The sequence below is a fragment of the Barbatula barbatula genome, assembly GCF_947034865.1.
Source record: "Barbatula barbatula genome assembly, chromosome: 5".
Lineage (NCBI taxonomy): Eukaryota > Metazoa > Chordata > Actinopteri > Cypriniformes > Nemacheilidae > Barbatula > Barbatula barbatula.
The window spans coordinates 8,506,690-8,519,426 of NC_136769.1; the positions used below are offsets into that span (position 1 = coordinate 8,506,690).

The 12,737-nt window shown below is 38.4% G+C and overlaps 1 protein-coding gene across 1 annotated transcript; it reads left to right on the plus strand.

Annotated features, from left to right (window-relative positions):
• Positions 1-572: 572 nt before the first annotated feature.
• On the plus strand, positions 573-12,534 carry itga2b (integrin, alpha 2b). The gene is made up of 30 exons (XM_079457190.1): positions 573-853; positions 1,261-1,391; positions 1,483-1,580; positions 2,082-2,241; positions 2,430-2,479; positions 2,602-2,647; positions 2,824-2,946; positions 3,025-3,069; positions 3,176-3,219; positions 3,674-3,736; positions 3,914-3,966; positions 4,060-4,271; positions 4,740-4,925; positions 5,783-5,828; positions 6,538-6,645; positions 7,156-7,211; positions 7,548-7,696; positions 7,871-7,975; positions 8,050-8,117; positions 8,198-8,345; positions 8,675-8,767; positions 8,864-8,943; positions 9,088-9,168; positions 9,870-9,975; positions 10,206-10,358; positions 10,666-10,779; positions 11,529-11,645; positions 11,923-12,024; positions 12,106-12,228; positions 12,322-12,534. The coding sequence occupies exons 1-30, from the start codon at positions 624-626 to the stop codon at positions 12,409-12,411; spliced, it is 3,180 nt and encodes a 1,059-aa protein (XP_079313316.1). The 5' UTR covers positions 573-623; the 3' UTR covers positions 12,412-12,534.
• The last annotated feature ends 203 nt before the right edge of the window (positions 12,535-12,737 follow it).

Consider the following 12,737-nt stretch of genomic DNA (forward strand, 5'->3'; position numbering starts at 1 on the left):
ATACATGGACCTACAGTACAGCCAAATCTTTGTGATTTCGTTCTAGCAGACAAAATTAATAGTAGTTGGAAGACATGTAAAATAGCAAGTCCGTGTCGAGTGGGAATTTGGTTCAGGGTGCACTCAGGACCAAATATCTGCAATGCAAATGTATTCACGGGTGAGACTTCTTTAGCCGGACCTACACAATTCTGACAATGTCTCTGTTATCTTCTCAACAAATCGTCCACCTTTTTATGTAAGTTTTAATCTTGATTTTATGGTAAACTAACATTTGCATGTCCTGCTCCTGATGTAAAATGTTGTTTCAATGGCGCCTCTGATTGTTTGCTGGAATGTTTTAAGATAAAGTGTATTAATATAAAAGGGCACATAACTGAACCCTCCATTTGTATTTTTGGTGCTTTGCTTAAAAATAATTATACATTCATTGTTTGGCTGATAGCATAAGCTCTCTAGTACACGTACAAATCCACAACATGTCTGAAATTATTCGATGCCGCAAAACTTACTGAGCATTAAGGAAACCGGTGACATGTTTCATCTTATCTGAAGGAAACAAACAGACACCCACATATGTCGTATGAACTCAAGAAACCACAGACAAGTGAAGTAATGCTGTTATGTACAAAGAGAACTGTATTGAACAGACTCAAACCAACAGTCTACTAGAGAAGATGGAGGAGAGGTTGAAAGCAAGCCTGCTGAATTTCTCTGTGCTGTTTTCATTTCTCATTTATCCACATCACATCAGTGGCTTTAACCTGGATCTGAAAAACTACACCGTGTTCTCTGGCCCAGAAGACAGTTACTTTGGTTTTTCCGTGGATTTTTATGAGTCAAGCAGGAAAATGTGAGTGCGACTGACCTCCATAATGCAAATTCTGCATTGATTTTGCTAGTTGACTGTGTGTGTGAAACCCTACGTAGTCGGGACCCGCAAATATAGTAATAGCAGAAATGTTAGTTTTTAAATGCAAGAATTAAATACTGTGAGATGTATTTTGTGTAGCTGGGTAGTATAAAAACAAAAAATGTCTATGGAATGTCTCCATTTAGATACTGTATAAAATATCTGTTGTGCCATTGGATCTTTGGCTAGGTTTGAATTGGATTTTACTCTTCTATGATGCTCCAGACAAAGATAACATCTCACACTTTATTTCCTATTGAATAGAAGTTTTTACCATTGTTTTATGAGTCTAAGTTACATTTTCAACCAGTGTATTACCAACTAAAGAACGTTTTTTCGCCTTGTAGTAAAAGTTTGGTGATCGGAGCACCCAGAGCAAACACCAGTCAGCCTGGGGTCTCTCGTGGTGGCTCTGTGTTTCTGTGTCCTTGGACGTCAACTGGAGAATCATGTCGGACTTTAAACTTTGACCAGACAGGTCAGTCGCATACTGTATTTTAAAAAATAATGCCATGCATAATATGCAAACTACGTAACGTGTGGTTATAATGCTTAATTCTGATACAAAGGTGATGAAAATATCACAAGAGATTACATTATTCGGATGGCTCATAAGTCGAACCAGTGGCTGGGTGCTTCAGTTCGAACATACAAGGACTACATCTTGGTGAGTTACTCAAACTGCAGTTTACAAAAAAAAACTCACACACAAATAAGAAATACAGTTTGAGCACATACTAAGTTAGAGACCTCAGGGTCATTAAATGCAGTTTGCACAATTCTAAGTCTGTGCAATGTTTTTAGTACCTTTTACCTATATTGCTGTTATTATTTATTATTTTCTTCCCATATATCTTACTATCATAAAAACACAAAACAATTTTTTATAAGAATATCCTAATGAAGTGAACGGGGACTGTGGCTGTCAAGCTAAATACATGAGAACATAATGATGGCAAAATCTCTTACTACTATAAATGTCCTGTGTTTCTTGCCCCATGAACACGAGCTTATTACCTGTTCTAAATGTACGTACCGGAAAAGATAAAAGTCTCACAATTCCATGGTCAAAGAAAGGCAGATGGACACATTGTGGCGATACACGACCACTGGAGACGCACTGTAAATTGCTGATGAAAATAAATGCTACATTGTTCCTGTGAGGCAGGCCTGTGCCCCCATGTTCCACTGGAATGTGTTAATGGATAAGGAGGAAGCCATGAACACGCCTGTTGGGAACTGCCAGCTTCTGAACATGCAAACAGGACAGGTGGTGAATTACGCCCCCTGCAGGGAACTTCACGTGGATGCAGTTTATACCAGGGGCTGTAAGGACCTAAACCTACTGCCATATTTAGTGAAGCAAACTATTAAACAAACTCCTATTATTTCGAGCATTGCTTATGAGGAATGCTGTTGCTTGTAATATCACATATTTTGTAGACTAAATAGATCATAAATGAAGCCATTTAATGGTTGTCTGACTGTAGATGATTTGGTGAATCTGTATGTGCAGATTCTGACAGACGTTACTGTGAAGCTGGATTCACTGTGGACATCACCAAGGTAATGGCAGCAGCAAAACTTATGTTTGCGTATTTTTTCATCTATTTAGTAATCCGAGCAGTTTTAAAGAGCCAAGTATCATGCAAATATCTTTCTATTATACGTGTTCACTTGTGAAACAGGATGGCAGAGCGGTACTTGGGGCACCTGGAGGTTATTACTTTCAAGGTGAAGTATGCTCTCTTTCACCACTTTTAGAATACAGAAAGGCTGTTTTCACTCAACGGTGTGTCGTTTAATAAAATATATTTGACATTGTACTATCAAAAGCTTACAAGTGACATTATGAGGTTTGCTATGATTGTATTGTTATTGTAACACTTGGTCATGGCTATGAACCTCAGGTCAGATCATCACTGCACCTCTTCCAAACATCATGAGAAGTAGTTCCACTTTCTCTTCAATACACTTTGTAAGTGGAGAGACCAGGACATCACAAACACATGACCCTTCCGACCTTTACTTGGGTATGATGTGTTGTCTGACATTGGTGCATGGTGTCTATGTGTTCAGTGTCTCATCATATTCCTAATGTTTTGTAATAGGCTACTCTGTTGCTGTCGGACAGTTCAATGAAGACGGCATTACAGGTGATAAGATAAGTGGTCAGATGGTTTTTATTGTTTTCAACGGCTGATTTTGAGCTCATATGAATATCTTTTGTCAGCATTCATACATTTTTCTGTGTGATTGCAGATTATGTTGTCGGTGTCCCAAATGATCTGCACACCGCCGGCTCTGTAAGACACATGCAATATGTAACCCTGGACTTCAAAACCAGGATACTTTTTTTTTTGTAATAAATAAATCAAAATATTGCCTATAAAGTCGTTCATTAGTGGTGCTGTAGCAGCCCATTGCTAAGAAGATACAGGTTTGATTTAACACTCTCTATTGACGCCATGGAGAGTAGATGAACTTCGAAATTCTAAGCTTTACTTAGATACCAAACTTGAGTGCCCAAAGAGCGGACAACAGCGAGAAACGTTTGCTTGTTTCTTACACTTTTTGTTCACAATTTTGCTGCATCCACTCCCAATAATTACGTTGTGATATCTTTACGGTAGGAAATTTACAAAATTGGACAGTTTTTTTGGCCCATGGTCACATATAACAGATGATTTCACACTTTTCTCACAGTTTTGCCCTTGTTTGATTTGCAAATGAATATGGAGTGGTTGTATGTATTTACAGGTCAAAATAATAGACGGTGCAACGATACCCTTACAAACGATGAAGAGTTTTAGTGGAACCCAGGTAAAACTGTTATTGTGGATAATGTTAAGGAGACATTCTTGTTTTCTTTCATCTACTTACTTTTGCATTGAAGCATGTGCAGTGGGGAAATCGATTATCTATACTGTAAAATTTGTAAGCTCTTATGTGGTTGATCTTAAATGCAATAAATCTAACTTTGTCTTTTTGTATTGGTAGATAGCATCTTACTTTGGCCATTCAGTAACAGTGACAGACATCAATGGAGATGGGCAAGTGACCACTGCGAAGACCAGTTTCCCTTCTAATAGTTCATGAGAATTGCATATTGATATCAAAATTGATGTCCCCTCCCTGATCATCAGGTGGGATGACATCCTCATTGGAGCTCCGCTCTTCATGGAGCAACTGTCCACGCACAAGTTTCGAGAAGTGGGACAGGTGTATGTTTATCTGCAAAGAGAGAGGTTTTTATTCTCCTCCAAACCCAACCAGGTTTTGACGGGGACATTCACCTTTGGTCGTTTTGGCAGTGCCATAGCACCTTTAGGTGACATCGATTATGATGGCTTTAATGGTGAGAACTGTAATGGACAGAAAATAACATTGCATTTGATACTTTCAAAAAACGTTTATGCATCACACTCACACACAGGTACGAAAGAAATATTAATGCCCTGTGAATGGATACAGGTGGTAATGGGTTTTAAATGAGGAACTGCGGCTGTTGTACAGAATCTCATTTTTCACAAACAAATGAATCTCATGAGTCACTTGATGACAGCAGGTGCTCAAATTTTGCACATTTAAATCCTGTGACAACTTGCCCCAACCACCAAACGTTTAAAAATGCATTTGACCTGAAAACACAGTTCCCAACCATTCCAGTAAAACCTTCATTTGACCCTTATCTGAATGTATGCTAGTATCATTTTATTGACCACTTTTCCAATATTGTATTATTTGAACTCTATTTTGGAGGACATAACTCGGAATGATTGTGTTTGAAAATAAGGTCTGATCCGGTCTCTTTCTGTATTCTCAGATGTGGCTGTGGGGGCACCTATCGCTGGTGAAAGGGGTAAAGTGTTCATTTTCATGGGTCGGGGTGACGGTTTGGCCACCAACTATGCTCAGGTCCTTGAAAGCCCCTTTCAGACCCTCAAAGATCCACCAATGTTTGGCTTCAGTATAAGAGGGGGAACAGATATTGATAACAATGGATACCCAGGTTTGTGATATGTTGCACAAATCAAGCAATGCAGTTTTAACTTCGAGTAAATAATGACAGAATTTTCTAGATTTTGCTTTTCTCAATATAATCAAAGTAAAATGTTTAGAGAACCCTCCGTTGATGATCCCATGTGCCTCCTGTTATCATCTATTAATACTGGAACTCTGGTCATATATATCAATTAATTAAAGGATCCTTATCATTTAAGGATAAATTAATTCCCTAATCTTCCAAACAACCTCAAAGAGCCATCAGTCCCACCCATCTATTACAAAACCCACAAATAAGAGTGTGGTGCAGCCAACCAAAGTCTAAGAGATCTCTCTTAAAATTCAGAACAATCTCCTCAAACAGCCTTTCCCCTCAATCCCTTGAGAAGATTGAAGGGCTTTATAGAAGTGTCATCAGCTGAAGAGACCGCTGTATTCAGTCCTCCGTCTCTCGTACTGCAATTCTAAATGGAGGGTTCAGACTCTGGGGTCCAATGTGGACATGGCAAAGCTTTCTGAGACACAACACCTCCAGCTCTTAAAGAGAGACTCTTGTTGCTCTTTATCTCAATGCCGTGTCAATAGTGAAACGATCTCCAAGGTCTTTTCTCACAGAGACATGTTTTTTCAGGTCAATGTCAGTTTTTTCCAACCTGCCTCTATTGGATGTTTAAATAGTTATAAAATTAGTTTGATAGGTTATAAAAGCAACACTGTTTGTTCCTTAATTCTCTGTTCCTTTACATTTTGGGATTTGAGATTTTAATGGTATAATGTTCTTAGTTTGCATTGGTTTTGAAGCCGGTCTTCATATTATCAAGAATCGACTTTTTTCTTATAATGATGATGTTTTTTTCATTTCAGATCTCATTGTTGGTGCTTGGGGTGTGAGCAAAGTGGCAACCTACAGGTAGACGTTTGAAATAATCTATTAGTGCAAACAGCCTTAAATGCTCATCTGTTTTCCTATAAACCTTTACCCTTTCTGTACAAGTTTGAAGTCCAAAACCAGGGGTTATAAACAGTTTTTTAGCAAGTTCAACTTACATGGCATATACTGTAAAAAAGTTAGAGACCATTTTTCTGAATTGACTACATGTACTGTATGTGTTTAGGTAAAATCTACATTTTTGTTCGTTCTGTGAACATCTTACAAGATTTCTCCCAAATTTTACATAAAAATACTATTTCTATTTGCAGTTATTTGCAGGAAATGAAAACTGGAGAAATTACGCTCTGTATTTTGTCAGACCTGAAATGCTGCAAAGAAACCAAGTTCATATTCACGTTCAAGCAATACAACAATATTTGTACATGCATCTAGGAAAAGTAAAAGATTTATTTGATAACCTCGACTTTTATCACAGTTGCCGTGTGTCTTAACATGCTGTCAGTCTTTGAATTGATGTTGGATGTCTTCATGTCACTCCTGAGGTTTGATTTTGTTGACGTGCATTTAGCATTGTTTCACCCTGTTGTTGGGTCACAGCACATCAATGAAGACCAGCTGTCTTAAAACTATTCATCATGCGGCATAAAAACCAAACTTAGGTGTATAATTTTGTGTGTATTTCTGTACACATACAACCTTTAAGCTTGTCTTTGTTTGGCATCCTCAGGGCACAAACTGTGGTGAGGACGCAAACACGACTTTCCTTCTTCCCTGATCTCCTGAACCCTGAAGACAAGTTTTGTCAGCTCCCCCAGAGCAGCACCTTCATTACTTGGTAATGCTTCTGAACTTATTAAAGAAACGGCTTCGGTATATCATCATGATTCAAGTAGCTGGCATTTAAAATGCTCTGTTAGTCAGCTGTGAAAAACCTCTCAAGGAGTCGTGTTAGAAATGGTACAGTGAGCTGCTGATACACACGCATCCATTATAAGGAAAAGCGCATGTATATAATGCAGATTCAAGGGCATTTCAAATTCATCGACAAAATCATCACTTATGTGCACACAATGAATTTCATCCATTCACTTTCATTTTTCCCACCAATGTTTTTTATAAAGTTGCCAGCCAGCGCAGGCATTTTTTTATAATTTTTACATGATTTTCATGGCCCCCAGAATGTTTTCTTCTATGAATATATGAACATACATCACTCCACCACTCACGTCCCTCTGACACAGGCGTAAGATGTCGTCACATTTTCGCTTCTTGAAAGAGTAAATGCAAAGGTAAAAGCATGTAAAATCTTGATTAAATTATTCATTATTTTCATTTTGTTTTATAGCTTTACAATTACGGCATGCATTACAGTATCTGGCCACAGAATTCCCGAGGAGATTGGTAAGTGATACAACTATTATTATATAAAAGCGAAAAAATGAATTTGCAATATTTCCCCAAAAATACACAATATTTAAACAGACATGTTTGCTATATTTAAACATGTCTGTTTGATTTCGTGAGATTGTGCTGTACATGGTATACCTCTTTAGACTGGATTTAAAAGCATCCAAAAATGCTAATGGAGTCGGAATAGATACAGTATATCAGATATGTTTCATTTCCACATCCACAACGAACCAAACAAACACTAACAATAAGTTATAGGTTATAGGTTAGCTCAATAAGTAGCAGGCTTTTCAACTGCTGTATATACATTTCTATAATTCCCTCTAGTGCTGAACACAGAGCTGCAGTTGGACAAGATGAAACAGAGTATGGCCAGACGAATCCTCCTGCTGCAGTCCAGCCAGCCGTACGCTCTTTTCCAGCTCTCTGCTGCGAGAAACTCAGAAGTCTGCAGGAATTTTACTGCCTATCTTCTGGTGTGCTTTCTCATAACTTTCAGGTTTTGTTGATATGCAGCTTATTAGGGACATTTAAGGTCTTGTGACCTCCATGTTTCTGAACACCACTGAATGCCACTTTGTGATCATATGCTTTTTTGTCATGCCATAAGATATTCTATGTTGGAGTAAAAATGACTCCTTTCCTTTCAGCCTGAGTTCAGAGACAAGCTTAGACCAATATACATCTCAGTCAACTACAGCCTGGCCGACTCCCAAGATGCAGTGCTGCACGGACAAAGTGTCGCTGTCGGACAGGTGAAGACATACAGTTCACATATGGTTATGTCTCTATGATGGCATATATTCATGTTGCCTTTTTATGCATCTAGACACGTATATTACTAGACTGTGGACCTGATAACATCTGTATCCCGGATCTGAGGTTGAATGCAACCGCGTAAGTGTCAATATTATCCTTGACTGAGCTAAATGCTGCTTCATACAGTACGTGTATCTTAGCAAGTGTGTTCTTAACAGGTCAACAGATCCAATCCTGATTGGAGATGAGAATCCGGCGCTGCTGATTGTGGAGGCAGAGAATCATGGGGAGGGAGCTTACGAGACCGAGCTGTGTATCACCCTGCCGCCACACACACACTATCAGGGTGTTGTGAGCGACCGGGAGGTGAGGGTTTAGTCATTTCCTGTTTGTTTCAGACAAACACGCGAGCTAAAGAACATCAAGCTCGTCCGTTCTGTTGTGTGAAAGTCCTCACCCTGTGGAAATCGATGTCAATTTGCTTGAAAACACTGAATGCGACTATGTTTATTGGCTGCAGTCCAAAAGGTACAGACAAACAAGCTCTCCAAAAGGATCACCGTTTGGCCAGACAACTTGTTGGAGTCAAACAAATGTTATCTGACTGTTCTCTTTATGTCGCTACGTTTGTTTATGTTTTTCGGAAAAGCAGCATGATTGCCGGGTTGTGTCACATAATGTAATATGTGTCATAGGACTTCGGTCACTTGGTGTGCAGTCAGAGGAAAGAGAACGGGTCAGTCGTCGTGGTGTGCGATTTGGGCAACCCCATGAAGGCTGGACATCAGGTCAGAATAACAATGACCCATCATGGACAGTCTGTCTGGGTTGCGACCTTGGTGTTCAGCCCATTGTATAAAATGATCTTGTGTTCTCTCGCTCAGCTGAAAGCGGGTCTCTACTTCAGCATGGGTGGACTGGAACAAGTGGAGAACCACATTACGTTCCAAATGCAAATAAAAAGGTAAACCATATAAAAAAGGCTTTAGAAATTAAAAGAATTTTGCTGGCATGTGGGCATCATAATGATCTTTAACTTTTCTGGTGGTTTGCAATATGACAATGATTCTTATTTTCTCTGTCTCTTGGTCTTCCTTATCATTTGCAGTAAGAACAGCCAGAACCCGGAAAGTAACTTGGTCCAATTGCATGTTAATGTAAATGCTGCAGCTTCCCTGGAGATGCGTGGGTTGGTTCCGCTGTCATATCTTCTCATTACTTTTACTTCCCACGTCAATGAAGCTGAAAGCTGAAACTGATTATTTTTTTCAACAACAGTGTGTAAGACAAATGCACCAATTAGAAAGAACCAGAGTTAAAAGACTTTATGCTTGGCTTTTGCTCACACAGTTATACGCTACTTCTGCTAAATGAGTTCTAGTGTGCTATGGTCATATCGCTTTGACTGGACAAGAATGAGTCATCAGTATTTTGGGAAAATTGGGCATTTTAAATGTGCATATCTGTGAGAATAAACTAAATTTATTAGAATTTACACAGTCATAGATACATTCATTTCGTTTTTAATGTTTCGTTTTATGTGGTGTTAAAGGAACAGTTCACCCAATAATGAAAGGTCTCTCACTCTCACCCTCGACTTGTTCCAAATCTGTACACGTGTACTGTTGTACTGTGTATTTGTTTCGATGAACACAAAGAAAGATATTTGGTAGAATAACCAAACATTTCTTGGCCAATATTAAATACCATAGTAGGTCGAATTTAAATTCTAGTCAAAAGTGCCCCAGAACTGTTTGCTTTCCTAGAATAGAACAAAAAGTAATTTTTCCTACTATGGTAGTCAATGGTGGTCAAGAACGGTGGTCAAGTGAGTAAATGATGAATGTTTATTTTTCCTTTAATACTGAATCTAATGGTATTTTTGAACAGAGTATCTTCTCCTGTTGACTGTTTCCTGCCTATTGCTAAATGGGAGGAAAAAGATTATCCAGAAGACTTGGATGAAGTCGGGCCGCTTGTAGAGCACGTATATGAGGTAATACAGAGAACTGATTTCCAACTTTTTCTCTTCATTATACATTTCAAAATCATTCCAGGACCCCTGCCCCACACACGCAAAATGTTTGTATCTTTCGAGGCTTAGCTTTTTTTCATGATGAAAAAATGTATCCAATCATTCTAGGTTTTGTAAATTACTGTTGAGAGAGTCAGATGTCGCATCAGCTTTTTGGAAAACCTGTGCACATGTTCTCCCTCTTGCTTCAGTTAAGGAATATGGGTCCCAGTCCTGTCAACGTTAATCTTGAATTAGAGTTTCCGGTTGTACAAAACGGCTCCTATCTGCTGTACGTGTTTGTTAATGCCTCTGAAGATCTCATCTCTTGTCAAACAGACTACTCCAACATCGACCCACGTGGGGTAAGAGCATCCCCTGCTGATCAATGCTAAAACTACACCTTAAATTTTTCATTTATTCAAGTTGTAATAATTTGCCCCCCAATATTGTACTATTGACTTGTCCACAGCAATATTTTAAAAAGCTCCTTTCCGTGCAAAAATATGTGATACCATGATGGTAAAAGATGGGAATAGCATACTGTATATTATAATATTAAATCATTGTCATTTTCATGATATTTTATTGTAACATGTTTGTGTTCAATGTACACTTTTTCTAATCTATGACGAAAACCTTGCTCTGTTCTTTATTGAATTCTGTGCACAGTTTGTGAAGATGGAGTCCAACAACCTCACTGTAGCCCAAGTTCATCATTTCAACAAACGTGACCTGTCACAAAAAACAGAACATGAACAGCTGTGGAAACAAACTGTCCATGTGGTAAAGAATGATCACTTCTATCTGTATGATGCCCATAAGTTGTGTTGTGGCCCATTTTTAACACGTTATCACTGTCTCGACCAAACCTTGAGGTTTTTTTTAGTAAGTTGCACCAGAACAGGGCAATGTTGCTTTACATACAGGACCAACATACCACCACCAGTTCTTAAAAAATGTACCTATGTATCACAATCAACATTTGATTTGACTCAATTTCGTTTATATATATGGAATTTAACAATCAAGAATATGGTTTAACAACCATATTGTTTTAATGTTTTTATGTTTTCTTATTTTCTGTTTTTTTAGCTGAATTAAATTATCTTGGCTATTAAAAGTCCAGTGTGTAGTTTTTTGGAGGGTATATTGACAAAAATGCAATATAATATACATAATTATGTCTTCAGAGGTGTAATGAAGTGATATGTTTTTATCACCTTAGAATGAGCTATTTCTATATACTCTACATACCCGACGGGTCCCCTTGTTTGGAATCCGCCAATTTGTATTTACAGTAGCCCTAAAGGACAAACTGCTCTACGGAGCGCATTACGTAAATACCTAATCTCCTTCGGCAAATAAGTGAAAACATGACGAAATCTATTTCCTGTGTCAGCCACCGTAGTGGTGGAATGAGCAGTTTGTTGCAATTCGCAACTTCACCACTAGATGCCGCTTAAAATCTCCACATTGCTCCTTTAAGTATATATATATTTTTTAAATATTTCTATATTTCTCACACTCTGCAGAACTGCTCGAATGATGACCAGTGTCTTCTGTTCGAGTGTAAGGCTGTCGGACTGCAAAGAGATGAAAGAGCCATAATAAGAGTGATGAGCAGACTATGGGTGCAGACCTTTCTACAAGTGAGCTTAGCTTCATAATAAGCTTTTTTTTAAAAGAGAAATTTACTTTTATATTTAGACAGAAATTGAATTTGGTGAAATGCTGATTCTAAATCTTCTTTCCTTATCATAGTAACCTTTAGTTAAATCACTGGGTGCTTACACATAATATTTTTCTGCATTATTTGTTGCATATTAAATATGTAAACACATATTGGCAAAAGCATTACAGAAATAAAACTGAATTGAAAGTTTGTTCATTTTCTCTCCCTGTTTCTCGCTTCCTGTGTCTGCTCAGAGACCATATGTAAACTATGTTCTTCATTCCGTTGCTCGCTTTGAGGTCGTAGATGTGCCCTCAAAGATCCAGCCTGCTCTGCTGCCCAGAGGAATCGCAGAGGTGAGGTTTCATTCGTGTTTGGTTGTGGTATTCACTATATGCAACTCTTTATAAAAACTGTTGTGTGTGATGCCGTGCTAGACACGTACAAATATAATGTGGAGACGGCCAGATGGACAAGAGGAGGTGCCTCTGTGGTGGATTGTGGTGTCAATGTTTGCTGGACTGCTTCTGCTGGCTGCACTGAACATCATCTTCTGGAAGGTATTTCCTGTCTTGAGCAGCATAGGGCGATGTGTCCCATTAAAGTAATGTAAATCTCCATTTATGTTAATATGCATCACTGTGTGTTTTAAGGTGGGTTTTTTCAAGCGCAACCGTCCTCCTTGTGATGAAGATGGTGATGACATGCAGCAGCTGAGTGGAGAGCAGACTGAAACAACTTGAGTTTTATAATGCTTTGAAGCTTTAAGTAGTTTTGTGTCTTATAAAAGTCTTATAATAGCCCGTAATTGTTTTATCTATGAATTCCTACACACTCTCTAATAAAGCTCATACTTTTGCCTTTGACCTTGTGCCACATCAAATATCATTATTGATCAGTGCCGTGCTTGCACAATGCTCCATGTATTCTGTAGTTGAATTAAACACGTATTGTGGTTTGTCAATTATAAATATTGAAGATGTGGGTCGTATTGGTTTACATACCGTATACAGAAATATAATTCAGTGGAAATCTGATGCACTACTCGTGATCTCACATTTCAATGTAA

What these genes read in the sequence shown, in the direction of transcription:
- itga2b (XM_079457190.1), top strand. Translation starts at nt 624, where the DNA reads ATGTACAAAGAGAACTGTATTGAACAGACTCAAACCAACAGTCTACTA. An exon ending in TTTAAACTTTGACCAGACAG is followed by an intron (nt 1,392 to 1,482) that starts GTCAGTCGCATA and finishes TCTGATACAAAG; the next exon opens with GTGATGAAAATATCACAAGA. An exon ending in TCACTGTGGACATCACCAAG is followed by an intron (nt 2,480 to 2,601) that starts GTAATGGCAGCA and finishes CTTGTGAAACAG; the next exon opens with GATGGCAGAGCGGTACTTGG.